Raw genomic sequence first — 13,724 nt, 5'->3', positions numbered from 1 at the left:
TCTCTGTCAAGAAGGGAAAAGCCCTGAAGAGAAGGAGTAAGGGAAAGTAAAATAAAATCTTTTATACAGATAACAGATTACTCAATAAGAATAGCACCAATGTATTTAATTATGCATGCTTATGTATGTATGCAATATATATACATGTACTTATTTATATGTTAGTGAAATGAATGGTAGCAGTGATAGCAAGGAACAGGATGGAAGAATTAGGGTTATTATAAAGTACTCATACTACCCATAAAGTGGTATAGTGTTCTTTGAAAGTGGACTTGGATTAGTTTTAAATGTATATTGCAGACTCTAGGGCAACTGCTACAAAAAGTGAAAAACAGAACTACAGGCATCCCTCATTTTGTTGTGCTTCACTTAATCGTGCTTCACAGATACTGCGTTTTTACAAATTGAAGGTTTGTGGCAACCCTGCACCGAGTAAGCCTGTCAGCAGTGTTTCCCCCACAGCGTTTGCTCACTTCGTGTCTCTGTGTCATATCCTCGTAATTCTTTCAATATTTCAAACTTTTTCATTGCATTATATTTGGTATAGTGACCTGTGATCAGTGATGTGCTGAAAGCTCATATGATAGCATTTTTGAGCAATAAAGTCTTTTTGAATTAATGTATGTACATTGGTTTTTGACATCATAGTGTAATATGCTTAATAGACTACAGTACAATGTAAACATAATATTTATATGCCCTGGGAAACCAAAAAATCCATTAGACTCACTTCACTGAGATATTCCCTTTATTGTAGTGGTCTAGGACTAAACTGCTATGTCTCTCAAGTGTACCTATAAACAGTCAGTGAATTTGGCTTTTGGTTTTCTCACTGTTAATGCTAAAATAGAAACATGGTGTTATTAGTGTCATTTTCTAAATAGAAGAAGCATGATAGATAATTCATCAATAGTGACAAACTATTTCCTGGAACTGAAATGAAGGTCAGCATCTTGCCATCTTGAAGGTTCAGGTCATAATATATTGATGCAATTGCTGATAAATATTCTTATGTCTTCTTTGAAATTCTACCCATTAAAATTTTTTTTATGTATATGCTGTATAATATTTACACTAACAGTATTTACATATTTAAAGAGTATCTGATTTCAGTCTTTGGGTGAAAACAGATTTTTCTTCTTCCTTCTATTTTTATTATTGTGGATTGTAAGAAGACTTAGGGATATTGAATACATCTCTTAGATGAGAGTTGTATCATGAGACTAGGCTGAAGAGGTTTCCTATTTAGAAACACAGATAACTGTTAGAGCAAATCTTTCTTCTGCAGCTCATTTTGTTCAGAATTTGCTTCAGTCTACTCATGTGTGCTCTGCCTAAAAATACGTACAAGCCACCAGTTTTAAGCATGAAGAAGGCCCTCAGCCCACAATGTCCAGTTTTGTAGAGAAACATAGTATAATGAGAAAAGTATAAATCTGTGCTCTTGTGAAATACTAAGTTTCTCCTTAGTTTGTAATAGACATTACCTGGCATAAAGCAAACAGAATATTAGGAGTCATCGTTGCCTTTAAATAGTACTGAAGATAGAACAGTCTTCTCTGATTGTAATTTCCACAAATGAAACTTTCACAAAACCTTTTTAGCTTCCTGAACAATACTTCTTTGAAGCTAATCATTCTGATCAAATTAAGAATAATAGTAATTGAAACTTCAGTGGATGTAGACTTGGCAGTGAAAAATTTATGAGGCTAGTCAAAATTTGAACTTAGAACCAAGTGTTATAGGTACATGTTAATTGCTTGTGTGCCTGCGTGGAGATGGAGATTTGTGTCATTTGTGCATTTTGCTTTTTTTTTTTATCAACCATGGAAGAGGTGCATAAGAAACTCTCTTCAGATATGGCATGAAATATACAAAATTGTCTTGAACACTTTGAAAATGTGCTCAGCAGCCTTAGTTTTAACTCGGCAGATGCTTCATTTGTCACTTGTGTTAGCGGGCCCTTTATAGGGGTTATCTTGTGGAGTCAGTTTTATGAGTAGTCATTTTCCATTTTACAGAGGAGGAGATTAAGGCCAAGAGAGGTTACAAGGTTACACAGCAGGGAGGGAGTAGGTTTGGTGTTTCAGTCCGTTACTGTTGCTCTAACAAAATATTACAGACTGGGTGGCTTATAAACAACAGAAGTTAATTTCTTAGGGTTCTGGAAGCTGAAAAGTCCAAGATCAGGGTGCCAGTTGGGTTGCATTCTGGTGAGGGCCCTCTTCCTGCTTCATAGCTGGTGCCTTGTCTCCATGTCCTCAAGTGGGAGAAGAGATATGGGAGTTCTATGGGGTCTCTGTTGTAAGAAAACTAATCCCATTCATGAATTTTCCATCCTTACCACCGAAGCACCTCCCAAAGTCCCCACCTCCGAACACTATCACCTGTAGAGGTTAGGCTTTTAACGCATGAAATTTTGGGGGACAGATACAGACTATAACTGCCAATTTTGAGTTCTAAGCCGCTAACGCATTTTCCCTCTTAGGTATGGGCACTTCCCTTTTTCCTAGAATAGCCCTCCCCTCCTCAGGTTAGGTGGATGCTGGATATGAATCTCTTTAAAAAAAAAAGCCTTTGGACCTATACCAACCTAATTACCAAATCAAAACAAAAATGGAAGATTCCTTTACTGTATTATTATGACTATGTCAAAGGGAGTTCATTATGTTTAGCATTTTTCAGTGTATTTTATTTGGTCAGAGAAAAAGTGATTGCACTGCCCTTGATAGAATAACATGACTTTATTTGGGATCATCTCTTTTTCATGGCGTAGAAATTCATTTCCTTCAGAAATTTCCATGGGAAAACAGCCAAGCACTTGGTTACAAGGCATTGACAATTCTAATGAATCGGGATTCTGAGATTTCACAGATACTTACAAACATAAATTCATTAAAGAAATATTACTTCTGTGACCTCATTGTTTTAAAAATTATATTTAGCCTTTATTTGTTTATTCATTTAAGCTTTTTGCCAATTAAAAAAATGGAGCTCTTTATTATTAAGAGCTCACCCACGTGATGTTTCTATTCCTCATGCAACACAGAACATCATATGTCTTAACTGTGTGCAAAGGAATTTTCCTAGGAGTTCTATTCAGAGAGTCTTCCATAAAACTTGTAATAAGGCAAATGGTACGAAGGCAGACATCCTGTAAGTCAACACTCATTCTTTAGAACTGTAGGTGCAGACTCTATCTAATGAACTCTGATCTTTTCTTTAGCTCAGATTCCTCCCCAAAAGTCACAGTGATCAACCACAAACTAAATTTCAGTCCTGACAATAATGTGCAAAAGATTGCTGGGTAGGAGACTTCAGCTTTAAAGAGGAGGTTGCAAAGACACACACTGGGCTTGGGGGTCGCTTCTGATCATCCGGGGTGGTTCTCCATCCGAACCAGTGTGCTTCAGAGGGCAGGAGGGCCACGCAAACTCCCCGTGGTTCTGAGCCTCTGCCTGGTCAGTAGTGAGTGTGGAGAGTGCTAGAGGGAGAGCTTCAACCACGAGGCCCACTGGGAGATGCTAGGGACCAGGAGCCCTGAATATAAGCACAGTGTGTATGAATGTAGTGTACGTGCACTTTTTCTCTACAGTGAGTTTAAAATGGATTCTGCAGGTGCCAGCCCTCAGAGAAATGTGAGACAAACTAGGATTTGCTTGTTTTCTGTATCTTTTCCAGGAAACCTCTTTCCCTCTGCCTAGAAACTGGCCATATTATTTTAGGGTAGAGTTTCAAGCAGTGCACTAGGTTTCCCCCCTGGTAACCAAGGACAGAGAGCTAGTCCCTTAAATAATACCCAAGTTGCTGGGATTTGAGGGGTCCAGCTAACCCCATTCCTCTTTGATTTCTTAGAGACAGTGGTTTCACTTATGTGCTTGTATAACTTTCAAATTTGTATAATGGAAGAACAAGTAATTCCGCTCTGTTTTTATTTCTTTTCCACATTTCAGTTGCCTAGGCTGTTGGAGAAACTAATTATGTCCCAGCCCTCATTTGGAAGGGAGGCCCTACCTTTTGCTGTATGAGCTACTGTATTTGGAGTACTGAGCAATCTGAGATTTTTCTGGTCTGACACTGTGTTCTATAGCATATCAGAGTTTATATGAGCAAGTGATAAGGGATTCTGTCTTGGTTTTTTGAGGGGGAGAGCTAAAGAGCCCATTTATTTTATTACATAATAATTTGGAGGTAGAAAACTACTGTTTATCTCCTGAGTGGAGGGGAAAACAGGAAAAAAAATTAATCATGTTTCTGTCAGTGATACATTCCTAACCTGCTTTTTTAGATTGCTCCTTATTCCAAAATTCTCATTCTGCATGGACTCCTGAGATAACCACTTTGCAAACAGGATGTTTCTGCAGTCTGTGAAATTGCGTATTTGTTACTTCTCTACTCCTTTGAACTACATACTTTGCTCAATAATGTGGACCACTTCTGTCATTATCAAATTTAGTTTATATCTGGGTTGCCCAAGAGAAGCAGAAACATGCCAGACTTTCCCTCACATCATGCCTAGTGAATGTGCCTACAGGTTCTCCTTGAACGTGGCAAGTGACCTAACCTCCTCTCAGGCACGCCACTGGATTTTTGAACAGTTGCTGTTGCAAGGAAGACCATCTCTACCTTTAGACAAAGTTTGCCTTCTCTAACTTCCATTCAGTGTTTCTTGTTTTTGCCTCTGGAGCTACCTAAATACATGGTCGTGTTTCTGTAGGACTGCTATTAATTCTGCTTTTTATTTGACTTGAATATTCCAACTGCTTTTTTTTTCTAAGAGAAGTGTGGGTTTATCTTTCATTTGGAAATGATATGCTGTTTTTTCTTTTAAGATTATCATGATAGCAGTGAGTTATCAAAGGTGAATTGAAGAATGGATTCCTATGGCACCTTAAGCATGACCTTAGTATTATGTTATCAAGTCACCTCTAGGAATACCCTGAGATGGACAGATAACAAGCCACTAAATCCCAAACAATGTGATTTTTTTTTTTAAGAGAAAAGGAAAAATATTTTCATGAACTGTCTGGGGGCTGTGTTTCTCCTATTTCTTTTCCTCTCTCACTACTGCCCACATTTCTTCTCTGCAGGTAAACCTTGGCAGGATGCTATTACCCAGAACCTTACTCCAAAGAGAAAAGCAGTAACTTCAAAGGCTCAGTGGTTGGTCTAATGGAACATATACAAATTTTCTTTTGGATTCAGTTGACCATGTTTTTTGAAATTTGAGAACTTAAATTTATTTGTTTAGTTATTTGATAATAACCCTAAACATTAAGGAATTTCTTTCACTTATCAAATAGCAACTAAGTTATTTAAGTACTTATATGCATCTTGCTATTTACTTTGCTGGATTTTTATGTTAAAATTCATTAAAGCCTGTGGTTGGTAGCTGTAGGAGTCTGAAGATGAAGTTTTAATACTTAATAGTGTGTTCATCCATAATCTGTGTATCTTGATCCTGCTCATCTTTTTAAAATAGAGAAGAAACACATTATAGAGTTGGAGAATCTTCATTTGTGAGCAATGGATTAACCTCCGAATAACTGAGATGAGCAAAAGGGAGATGAGGGATAACCTGAGGAACCAGGTCCGAGGGAGGCAGGATTCAGGGGAGGCGCCTGACCTGGGAGGGTCCTGCACAAGCATCCTCGCCCCGTTGGGGCTGCCCTTCTCGGATTGCATGACACATTTTCCCCTGGATAATTTTTGGCAGTTTGAGGCTTTTCATGTTTTTAGGTCCACTGGAAGCCCAGTTGTCCTGTTTATTTTCTCCCACAAATATATTGATTTCATTTAAGTCCCGGAGCTACCAGTGGTTTTTTTCTGCCCACTCATGTTTTCTGACTTGTTGTAGATGTTTTCCAGGGTGAGGAGTGGTGGGTGGGTTTTGCTGTCCTTGTTCTGTCATTTTTTATGGGAAAACTTAAGAGATTTGAAAATCATATCACTGCTTTCAGCACCCCAGAGTTCTCACTTCTATATTTTTAAATCTCTACTGAATGTAATGAATATAATGAATTATATTCCATTTTATTCCTAATATTATTTATTTGTGAACTTTCTCTTTTTTTCTTAAATAATCTTGCAAGAAGTGTGTTGATGTTATTTATTTTGGGTTTGTCCTTGCTATAATACCTTTGTATTCTACTTCATTTTGTAGATTTGTGTTGCTATAATTTCCTAACCTTATGCATTCATTGGTTTTCTATTTTTAAATTAAAATTTTTGACTTGTATGTTTAACTTACTTATTTGCAGTTTTTCTTCTTTTAGCATGAACATCTATCTAAAGCTATAAATGTTCCTGCAAAGATTACTTTAGCTTTATCTCACAAGTTCTCATTTTTTAAATTATTTAATCTGATATATTTCCTAATTTCATGATCATTCTTCTTTGATCTGTGCATTACATAGAAGCATGCTTTTAAATTTTCGTACATATGAGATTTTACTGGGCTTCTTTTTATTACTGATTTCTAATGTAATTCCTTTATCATTGGAGGAAATTATGATATTGATTCTATGGGATTTTTGAGTTTTGCTTTGTGGCCTAGTATGTAGACACTTTTTGAGTGCATGTGAACGCACATTCATATCACCTGTTCAAGTGTCTGTGTTTTGCATGAGATCAAGTAAATTATATCCTGATTCTTTATCTGATTGATCTATGAATTCCTGAAAAAGACTTTATATCTTTCTATAATAATAGGTAAGGCTTATATGCTACTTATGTTCCAGGCACTATTTTAAAGGCCTTACGTGTATTAGCTTATTGTTTATTGGTCATTTTTTTTCTTAGATCAGTTATTTGTACTTTATATATTTTGAGACTGGGCACATTTGTTACCAGGTACCTAACACTGGGCTATTGTTAATATCTTTAACCTCAAAGTCTTTTTTCTGATACTGATGCATAGTTACACATAAGACTTTTTTCTAGTTAATATTTCCTGGCCTATCCTTTTCTTCCCACCTTTATATGTTCTTTCATTTGAAGTGTGTCTCATAAACATTCTGTGGGTAGATTGTGTTTTGTCCAAGAGTGGTGATACAGTGTGATAGTTAAAAGCAAGAACTTTAGGGCCAGATTAGGCTTGGGTTAGGTTTACCGCCTGGGATGTTGGTAACTGTCAGCTTTATGTGGGGGTGGGGTGAGGGTGCGTGGGAGGAGTTTTGACTTTGCTCTGTTTAGACACTTAACCTCTCCCTGTATTTTATACTCTCTATCTCACTCCTGCTTACTCAGGGGCCAGTACGTAGCATATTTCAGTTCTGATTGTCTATGGGATGCTGTTCTCACTCTTTCAGCACCACCTGCACATGCATTTCATGGTGTGTTTCCATAGTCAGTTTGTACTATTCTCTCTACTTTTTATCTCTTGAACGATGTACTGAAGCATATCTAAAGTGGGCATAGTAAGACCGCTTACTTACAGCATTGTGTGAAGTTGAATGTCGACAACTATCAAGAAAACTTTGAACAGTACCTAGCACATGAGAAGTGCTTAGATTTTTTCTGGTTTTGTCATTGATGTTAATATTATAGTTTAACTTTTAATGTTCTCAGCAACTGAAATTATTCACAGCCCTGTCTTTTTGTCACCATCAGATTTTATCATCAGCTTTATATTTTTATTTTATAATTCAGATTTTAAGATCATTTCCCAGGAGGAGTATATTCATAATTAAACTCTAAATTAAGACTTATAAAGTTTTTATACTTGAAGGGTTTAGGATACTTTGAACTAACGGACTAGATTCTGAGTTTCGTATGCAGAAGTTAAAATCTCTGAAGTGAAATATTTTTGTTTAAATGGGAATCTCTGAATTTTAATTAAATTTATGTTAAAATAAACAATAGTGGTGGTGATGGCTGCACAACAATATCAATGTGCTTAGTGCCACTTAGTGCCACAAAATTCAACTGAGTAAATTTTAAAGATCTTTATAAGCTTTATTCAACAGTTCATGAGTTGGGTGGCATCCAGTCTAGCAGATAGAAAGGAGCTCTGGGGAGCTGTGCAAAATGACCGATTCATACAGGCAGAAGGGAGGGGGGACAAGGACGTTATAGTAGCTGGAAAAGCAAGGTGGTTATTGCAGAGTCCTTATTGCACCTTCCTTTGGGGGATGGCAGGGTCTGTTGGGCAGGTCACCTCACTCGTGCCCATCAGGCGATTCCATTTCTGGGAGAGCAGAAACTGTAATGAAGTCTTGGCTTGATCATGTGGGGCTTAGCATGAATGACTCTACTTTTGGCTTTGAATTGTCATTTCAACACACTGAGGTATCTACTTAAAAATGGTTAATCAACATAATAAACTTTATGTATATTTTACCACAATAAAAAAAAAGAACGTTAGTTATTATGTACATTTCAAACTCAGGTGGCCATGTTCATAAAAGGGAAAAATCTGAATTTTCAGGGACCATACGGATGGAGAGAGCAGAGCATACTGGCGTGAATATGTTGATTCATGTTTTCTTCCTTTAGCCACTTTATGGTTCCACTCATTTCCTAATGTGAGATGCATTTTTTTTTAACAGGAAGGAAAAACTGATGAGGTGTTCTCAATGCCGAGTGGCCAAGTACTGTAGTGCTAAGTGTCAGGTAAGAATGTTCAGCCATCCAAGTGGGGCCTCCTGGTTCTCTGCTCTTAAATTTGTCTGTTGGCCTATTTATGTTTCTTCACAATCTTTGACTTACTTTAACTTGTTATTTTACTTAAATTTAAAAATTACGTCTGTGGTTAAAAATTATATATATATATATAAGAACTATGTAACATCATGAAAGAAAAGTAAATATTTACTCCTCTCCATCTTCTTGTCCTCCTGACTTCAATCCTGTTTCCCAGAGATAACAACTGTTATATTTCTTGTGTGTTTCTAGCGTTTTCTAGTGGAAAAATAGTCATATATCTCTATTCTTTGTTTAAAAAAAACCACATATAGGTTATGTATATATAGGCACAATTCTTGTATGTTTTGACTTTTATTTTCATTGCATAATCTGTCTCAGAGGAACTTTTGGTATCATCCTACTGATTTCATTATATGAATGCACCACAGTCATAATTTCCCCATTAAAGAAAGACCTACATTTTTTCCAGTATTTAGTATTGCCGGCAATGCACCAAACAGCCTTTTGTGTACAGGGATGCACACTTCTGCAATTAATTGTATGGTAAATTTTTACCAGTAATATCGATTAGCAAAAGGATATATGTATTTAAATTTTTACATGATAATGCTGAATTGCCTTCTAAGTGTCAGTTAATTTATACACCTGACAGTCTATTAGAGTGCTGCTATTAACATCTTTGAAATTCTTTAAAGGATGTATAATTAACATTCAACATGACCTTTTCTTCTAACCTTATGATTAATTATTTAATAGGAAATGTAATTATGTTTTAATGAATTGCATCCTAATAAAAAGTCTAATTGGAGGCTTTGTGTCTGTGTCACCCCCACCACCCCCAAATTTGGTTTCTTATTTTGGTGTGTGTGTCTGTGCTCAACAGACCAAAGTTCCTCCTTTGCTTCTTTCAAATCTAGACCGTGCTTATCTGAGGGTTTTTTTGCTGTCTCATTTCCTTGAAAGTAATTCCTCCAGACTAGAAATAGAGTAATAAATAGAAAAGAAACCAAAACATCCAAAAAGAAGTCAGAGGACCCGAGTTGTAATGACAGTTCTGCCATTAGCTGGTTAGATCATCCCAGAGAGAGCACTTAACTCTCTAGGCCTTAGTTTCCTATTCTGTCCTACTAGTGAGAGCTAATATTTATTAGACACCTACTGTGTGCTAGGCACTATTTTATCCTATTTACTCTTGCAAGACTCCTGAGAGGATTAGGCACTATTATTAGGCTCATTTGACTAATAAGGAAACAGGTATGGAATGGCAAAGAAACTTCTGACCATCCTATAGTTTGTAGGTTCTGAAGTTTGGGACATGAACCCAGCTAGGCAGAACCCAGACTTCTAATTTCCTTTCTAATCCTAAATCTTATTCTTGTTCTAAATTATGATTAGTTGTAGTCTTTCTTTTTCTATTTTATTCTCTTTTTCCCCCTGGCTTTTTGTTTATTTTATTTTAAATAAGGGATGCACTCTATTCCCAAGGAACATAAAACAAAAAATACAAAAATAGAAGGTTAGAAATAACACGTTCCTAATAAAAATTTGGAATGTGAAAAACAACTGAATTATTTTTGCTTCATTTTGTGAGCAAATTAGGAAGATACCAGTTTTGTATAAATTCATGAGTAATAATAAAACTAAAAAGCAGAAAATGAAAACAAACCCATGCTTTTTTATCAGATAAATGCTAGAAAGTCTATTTTATGGTGATGTTTTAGCTCTTCTCTTAGTGTAAAACTGAGCTATATGTTTCAGGGAACTTCAGGTTAAAAAGACTACACATAGAACCAGTGAATTACCATATTATTTGACACAGATCTTCTAGACAAACTTTCTTTTATTCTCAATGACCTAAACATTTACTTTTATGGTCCCCAGTTTTTATGAATGTTTCTCCCCAGTGCCACTTCTTCCTTGTGTAGTACACTCAAGGAAGAAAATCTAAAAACGCTTTATCTGATTAGAATGCATTGAGAGAGTTTGGTGGGTGGGTACGTCATTTTGATTCATTATAGCACATGTATTTTTACCACTTACATTAGCTGCTTACTGTAGCATCAATAATAATGTCATTGGATATGCTGTAGAAAGTAATAGGAAAATAGCTGGTAAGATGAAAGATATACACAACAGCAGCTGGTACATATGCTTGCATGTGTGTGGGTGATGGGTGTGTGTGTAGATGTGGGTTGGGAGTCAAAGTGGGCAGAACATATGCATTTAAACGGCTCTGTTTAGCTCAACTTTTAGGTACAGCATCAAACATTGTAATTATTGTGGATACCTATAAAGCAGCACAAAATTAAACTGACAAGCTGAACTATAAATGGGAGGCAAAAGCACTTGGAATGGAAATTGACATAGAGGATGTGAATTTGTAGCATAACATACAGAATATGTTTCCCCTAAGGGGACTTGGGCTCACTAGCTCTGCATTTGGTGTGCGGGGCCATGGCCTCAATGAATTGTCTGCAGGAGTCTATGAGGAATTACAGTCTCTAATGTCCCCTATGCCCATAAGAATGGTATCACTGCCTCAATTTTCACATTTCATTTTTAAACATAAGCAACACACAGATACATTTCCATTATAAAAATAAACAATATAGAGTAAAAAGTACAAGTTTTCCTCCGGCTTCCTTCCCCCATTCCTACTTCCATTTTCCAGAGTCAGTCTCTGTGTATCTGTTATATGAGTGGAGGCTCCACACCAAGCTGTTGGTCTGTTCTTTGAATATAGTGTGCACATACCTGTATCTGTTTATTGCTGTGTGTGTATACTATCTCAGACTGACTGAAATGTTTTGTCATCTGTGCCTCTGTGTTCAACCTTACCATGAGGTGTCATATAATGTAACAAGAGGGATTTTATATGAGGTCATCTTGTTTCTATATTGGCAAAATCAGAACATCACAGATGATTATGGGATCAAAGAGGAAGAATAGACTGAGTTTTGTTATAAAAAAATCCTCAAAATTTGTGATATTGATAGCCAGTAAATCAATTTCAAGCAGATTCACCAATTATTGTTTCACCTCTGCTGGATTTAATTTGATTCATAGTATGTACATTTCTAACTGAATTAATTGCTGAGCAAAATAAGCACCTGGGTGCTGCATCAAATTGCAGTTTGCATACTTTCAAAAAGTGCTATACTAGCAGAGAGAGGCTCTATTTTATGTTGATAATTATAGACCTCTTTAAAAATGTGAATCATATTTTTGGGTTTACATTTTATGCTTAGTTGTAGAATGATTTGATTAATTTTTGATGAACGTCACATTAGCAAGCACTTAACAGGGTGATTCTAGAGTATCATTGGCAAAGTGGCAGTAATGAAGAAAGCCAAGCCCTTGGCTTATTTCATAAATAGCTGTGGGCCGGGCTTCAGACTGATAGACGTGTGCTGAGAGTTCTTGCAGAGAAGTTGGCCTCATATCTAGTTGTAGGCAAAAAGGAAATACCGTGTAAAGGTTAAAATTTCATTAGATTTCATTTTAATTTTTGACTTCTACCTCATCTGGGTCCCTGAGCATTTCTTTCCTCACTTTGCATTTGCTCATGGAGTAATCCCACCTACTGGTGTGACTTCAGCTGGCATATGTGTATTAATCATTCTTGAGACTGCATCTCCCGCTGCAGCCTCTCTCCTGAGCACTAGCTCTGTGTCTCCTGGGACATGTCCCCATGTGTGTGGAGTAGGTAACTCAGATGCCCTGTCCCACCAGTGCATTCCTCAAACCTGCTTCCCTTCACTTTTTCCAGTCTCAGTGAGTAACCACATCAGCCACCCAGCAGTCGGAGCTGAAAGGGTGCTGTCCTTTCTGATTATGTCCTTTTTTGGCCCCAGTTCCAAATAACCACTGTTTCCTGCTGATCACCACCTAAAGGTCTGAGCTGGCTCACTTTCTAGCTTGTCTACCACTGCTCTCATACCTGCCACCCCGATGTCCTTCCTGGAGTAACTGCAGTGTCTGAACTCCTGCCAGCTTCTTTTTTGTTTCTACACAAGAGCCAGTGATTGCTTTATTCTAGAATGTAAGCATGATCCGTCCTCAGTAGCTTAAAGCCCTGGCCCTCTAATCCCTCAGGGTGCTTTTACTTTTGGGCCTTTGCCTCTGTGGGTCCTTGGGCCTGGACGCAGATCTCGTCCCCTAACACTGAGGTCCTATTTTATCCATTGTAACTCAGATTAAATGTCTCCCCCTCCTTTCCTAAGACTGAGGCGAGATTGTGTCCTTCCTTTATCATACAGAAATTTAAGTATCTTTCTTATTGGTTCAATTGCCTGTTTCTGTAGTTAGGGGGTCAGTCTCCTGGAGGGGATGCTCTGGGTGTTGTCTGCTGCTGTAGAGGCAGCAGAACTTGCTGAGTTAATGAATGAATACATTCATGATGCTTGTTGGTTTGAATTAGATTCTAAAAATTATATTATCTCTAAATAATCTACAGGGTTATTTAAGAATGAAATAAGACGGAAGACAAAGAGAATAGTCAGACATGACTTTTAAGTTTGGGTCAATGGTGGTGTCACCTAGTGACTTAAAAAAGTGCTGACACAAGAGCAGGTTCTGAGAGGATAACTCTTGTTGCTGTATGTATCAGTTGTTTGTTCCTTTTCATGGCTGAGTAATAGTATATTGCCTGCATGTGCATGTGCATGGTGTACCTAGGAGTAGAATTGCTGTATCACTTGGTAAGTGTACATTTAACATTTTTGGAAGCTACTGAGCTTTCCCAAAGCAGGTGTACCATTGCACATTCCCATCAGCAGAGCATGAGGTCCAGTTGCTCCATACCCTTGTCAGCACTCGGTTGTGTCAGTCTTTTTCATTTTAGCCTTCCCAGAAGGTGTGTGATGGTATCTCATTGGGGTTTTATTTTCATTTTCTGATGATTACTGGTGTTGAGCATAAAAATGGTATATCTTATTGAGATGTCTTTCAAATCTTTTGTCCATTTTACTAGGTTCCTTACTATTGACTTGTAAGCATTTTTTTTTTTGAGAGGGCATCTCTCATATTTACTGATCAAATGGTTGTTAACAACAATAAAATTCTATATAGGGGATTCA

The 13,724-nt window shown here is 37.1% G+C and overlaps 1 protein-coding gene across 4 annotated transcripts in view; it reads left to right on the top strand.

The window, feature by feature from the left end:
- The window catches only part of SMYD3 (SET and MYND domain containing 3), a 780,323-nt gene that overhangs the window by 189,974 nt on the left and 576,625 nt on the right, over window positions 1–13,724 (top strand). For all 4 annotated transcript variants that reach the window (XM_037013702.2, XM_073216722.1, XM_073216721.1 and 1 more), the window contains one exon: window positions 8,550–8,613. In XM_037013702.2, the coding sequence (XP_036869597.1) occupies window positions 8,550–8,613 (64 nt within the window). The remainder of the gene's footprint in view (window positions 1–8,549; window positions 8,614–13,724) is intronic.

Source organism: Manis javanica, chromosome 11 (genome assembly GCF_040802235.1).
Source record: "Manis javanica isolate MJ-LG chromosome 11, MJ_LKY, whole genome shotgun sequence".
NCBI classification, from domain to species: domain Eukaryota; kingdom Metazoa; phylum Chordata; class Mammalia; order Pholidota; family Manidae; genus Manis; species Manis javanica.
Note: the sequence above shows the minus strand (reverse complement) of the source record. Positions and strands in the feature narration are given on the sequence as shown.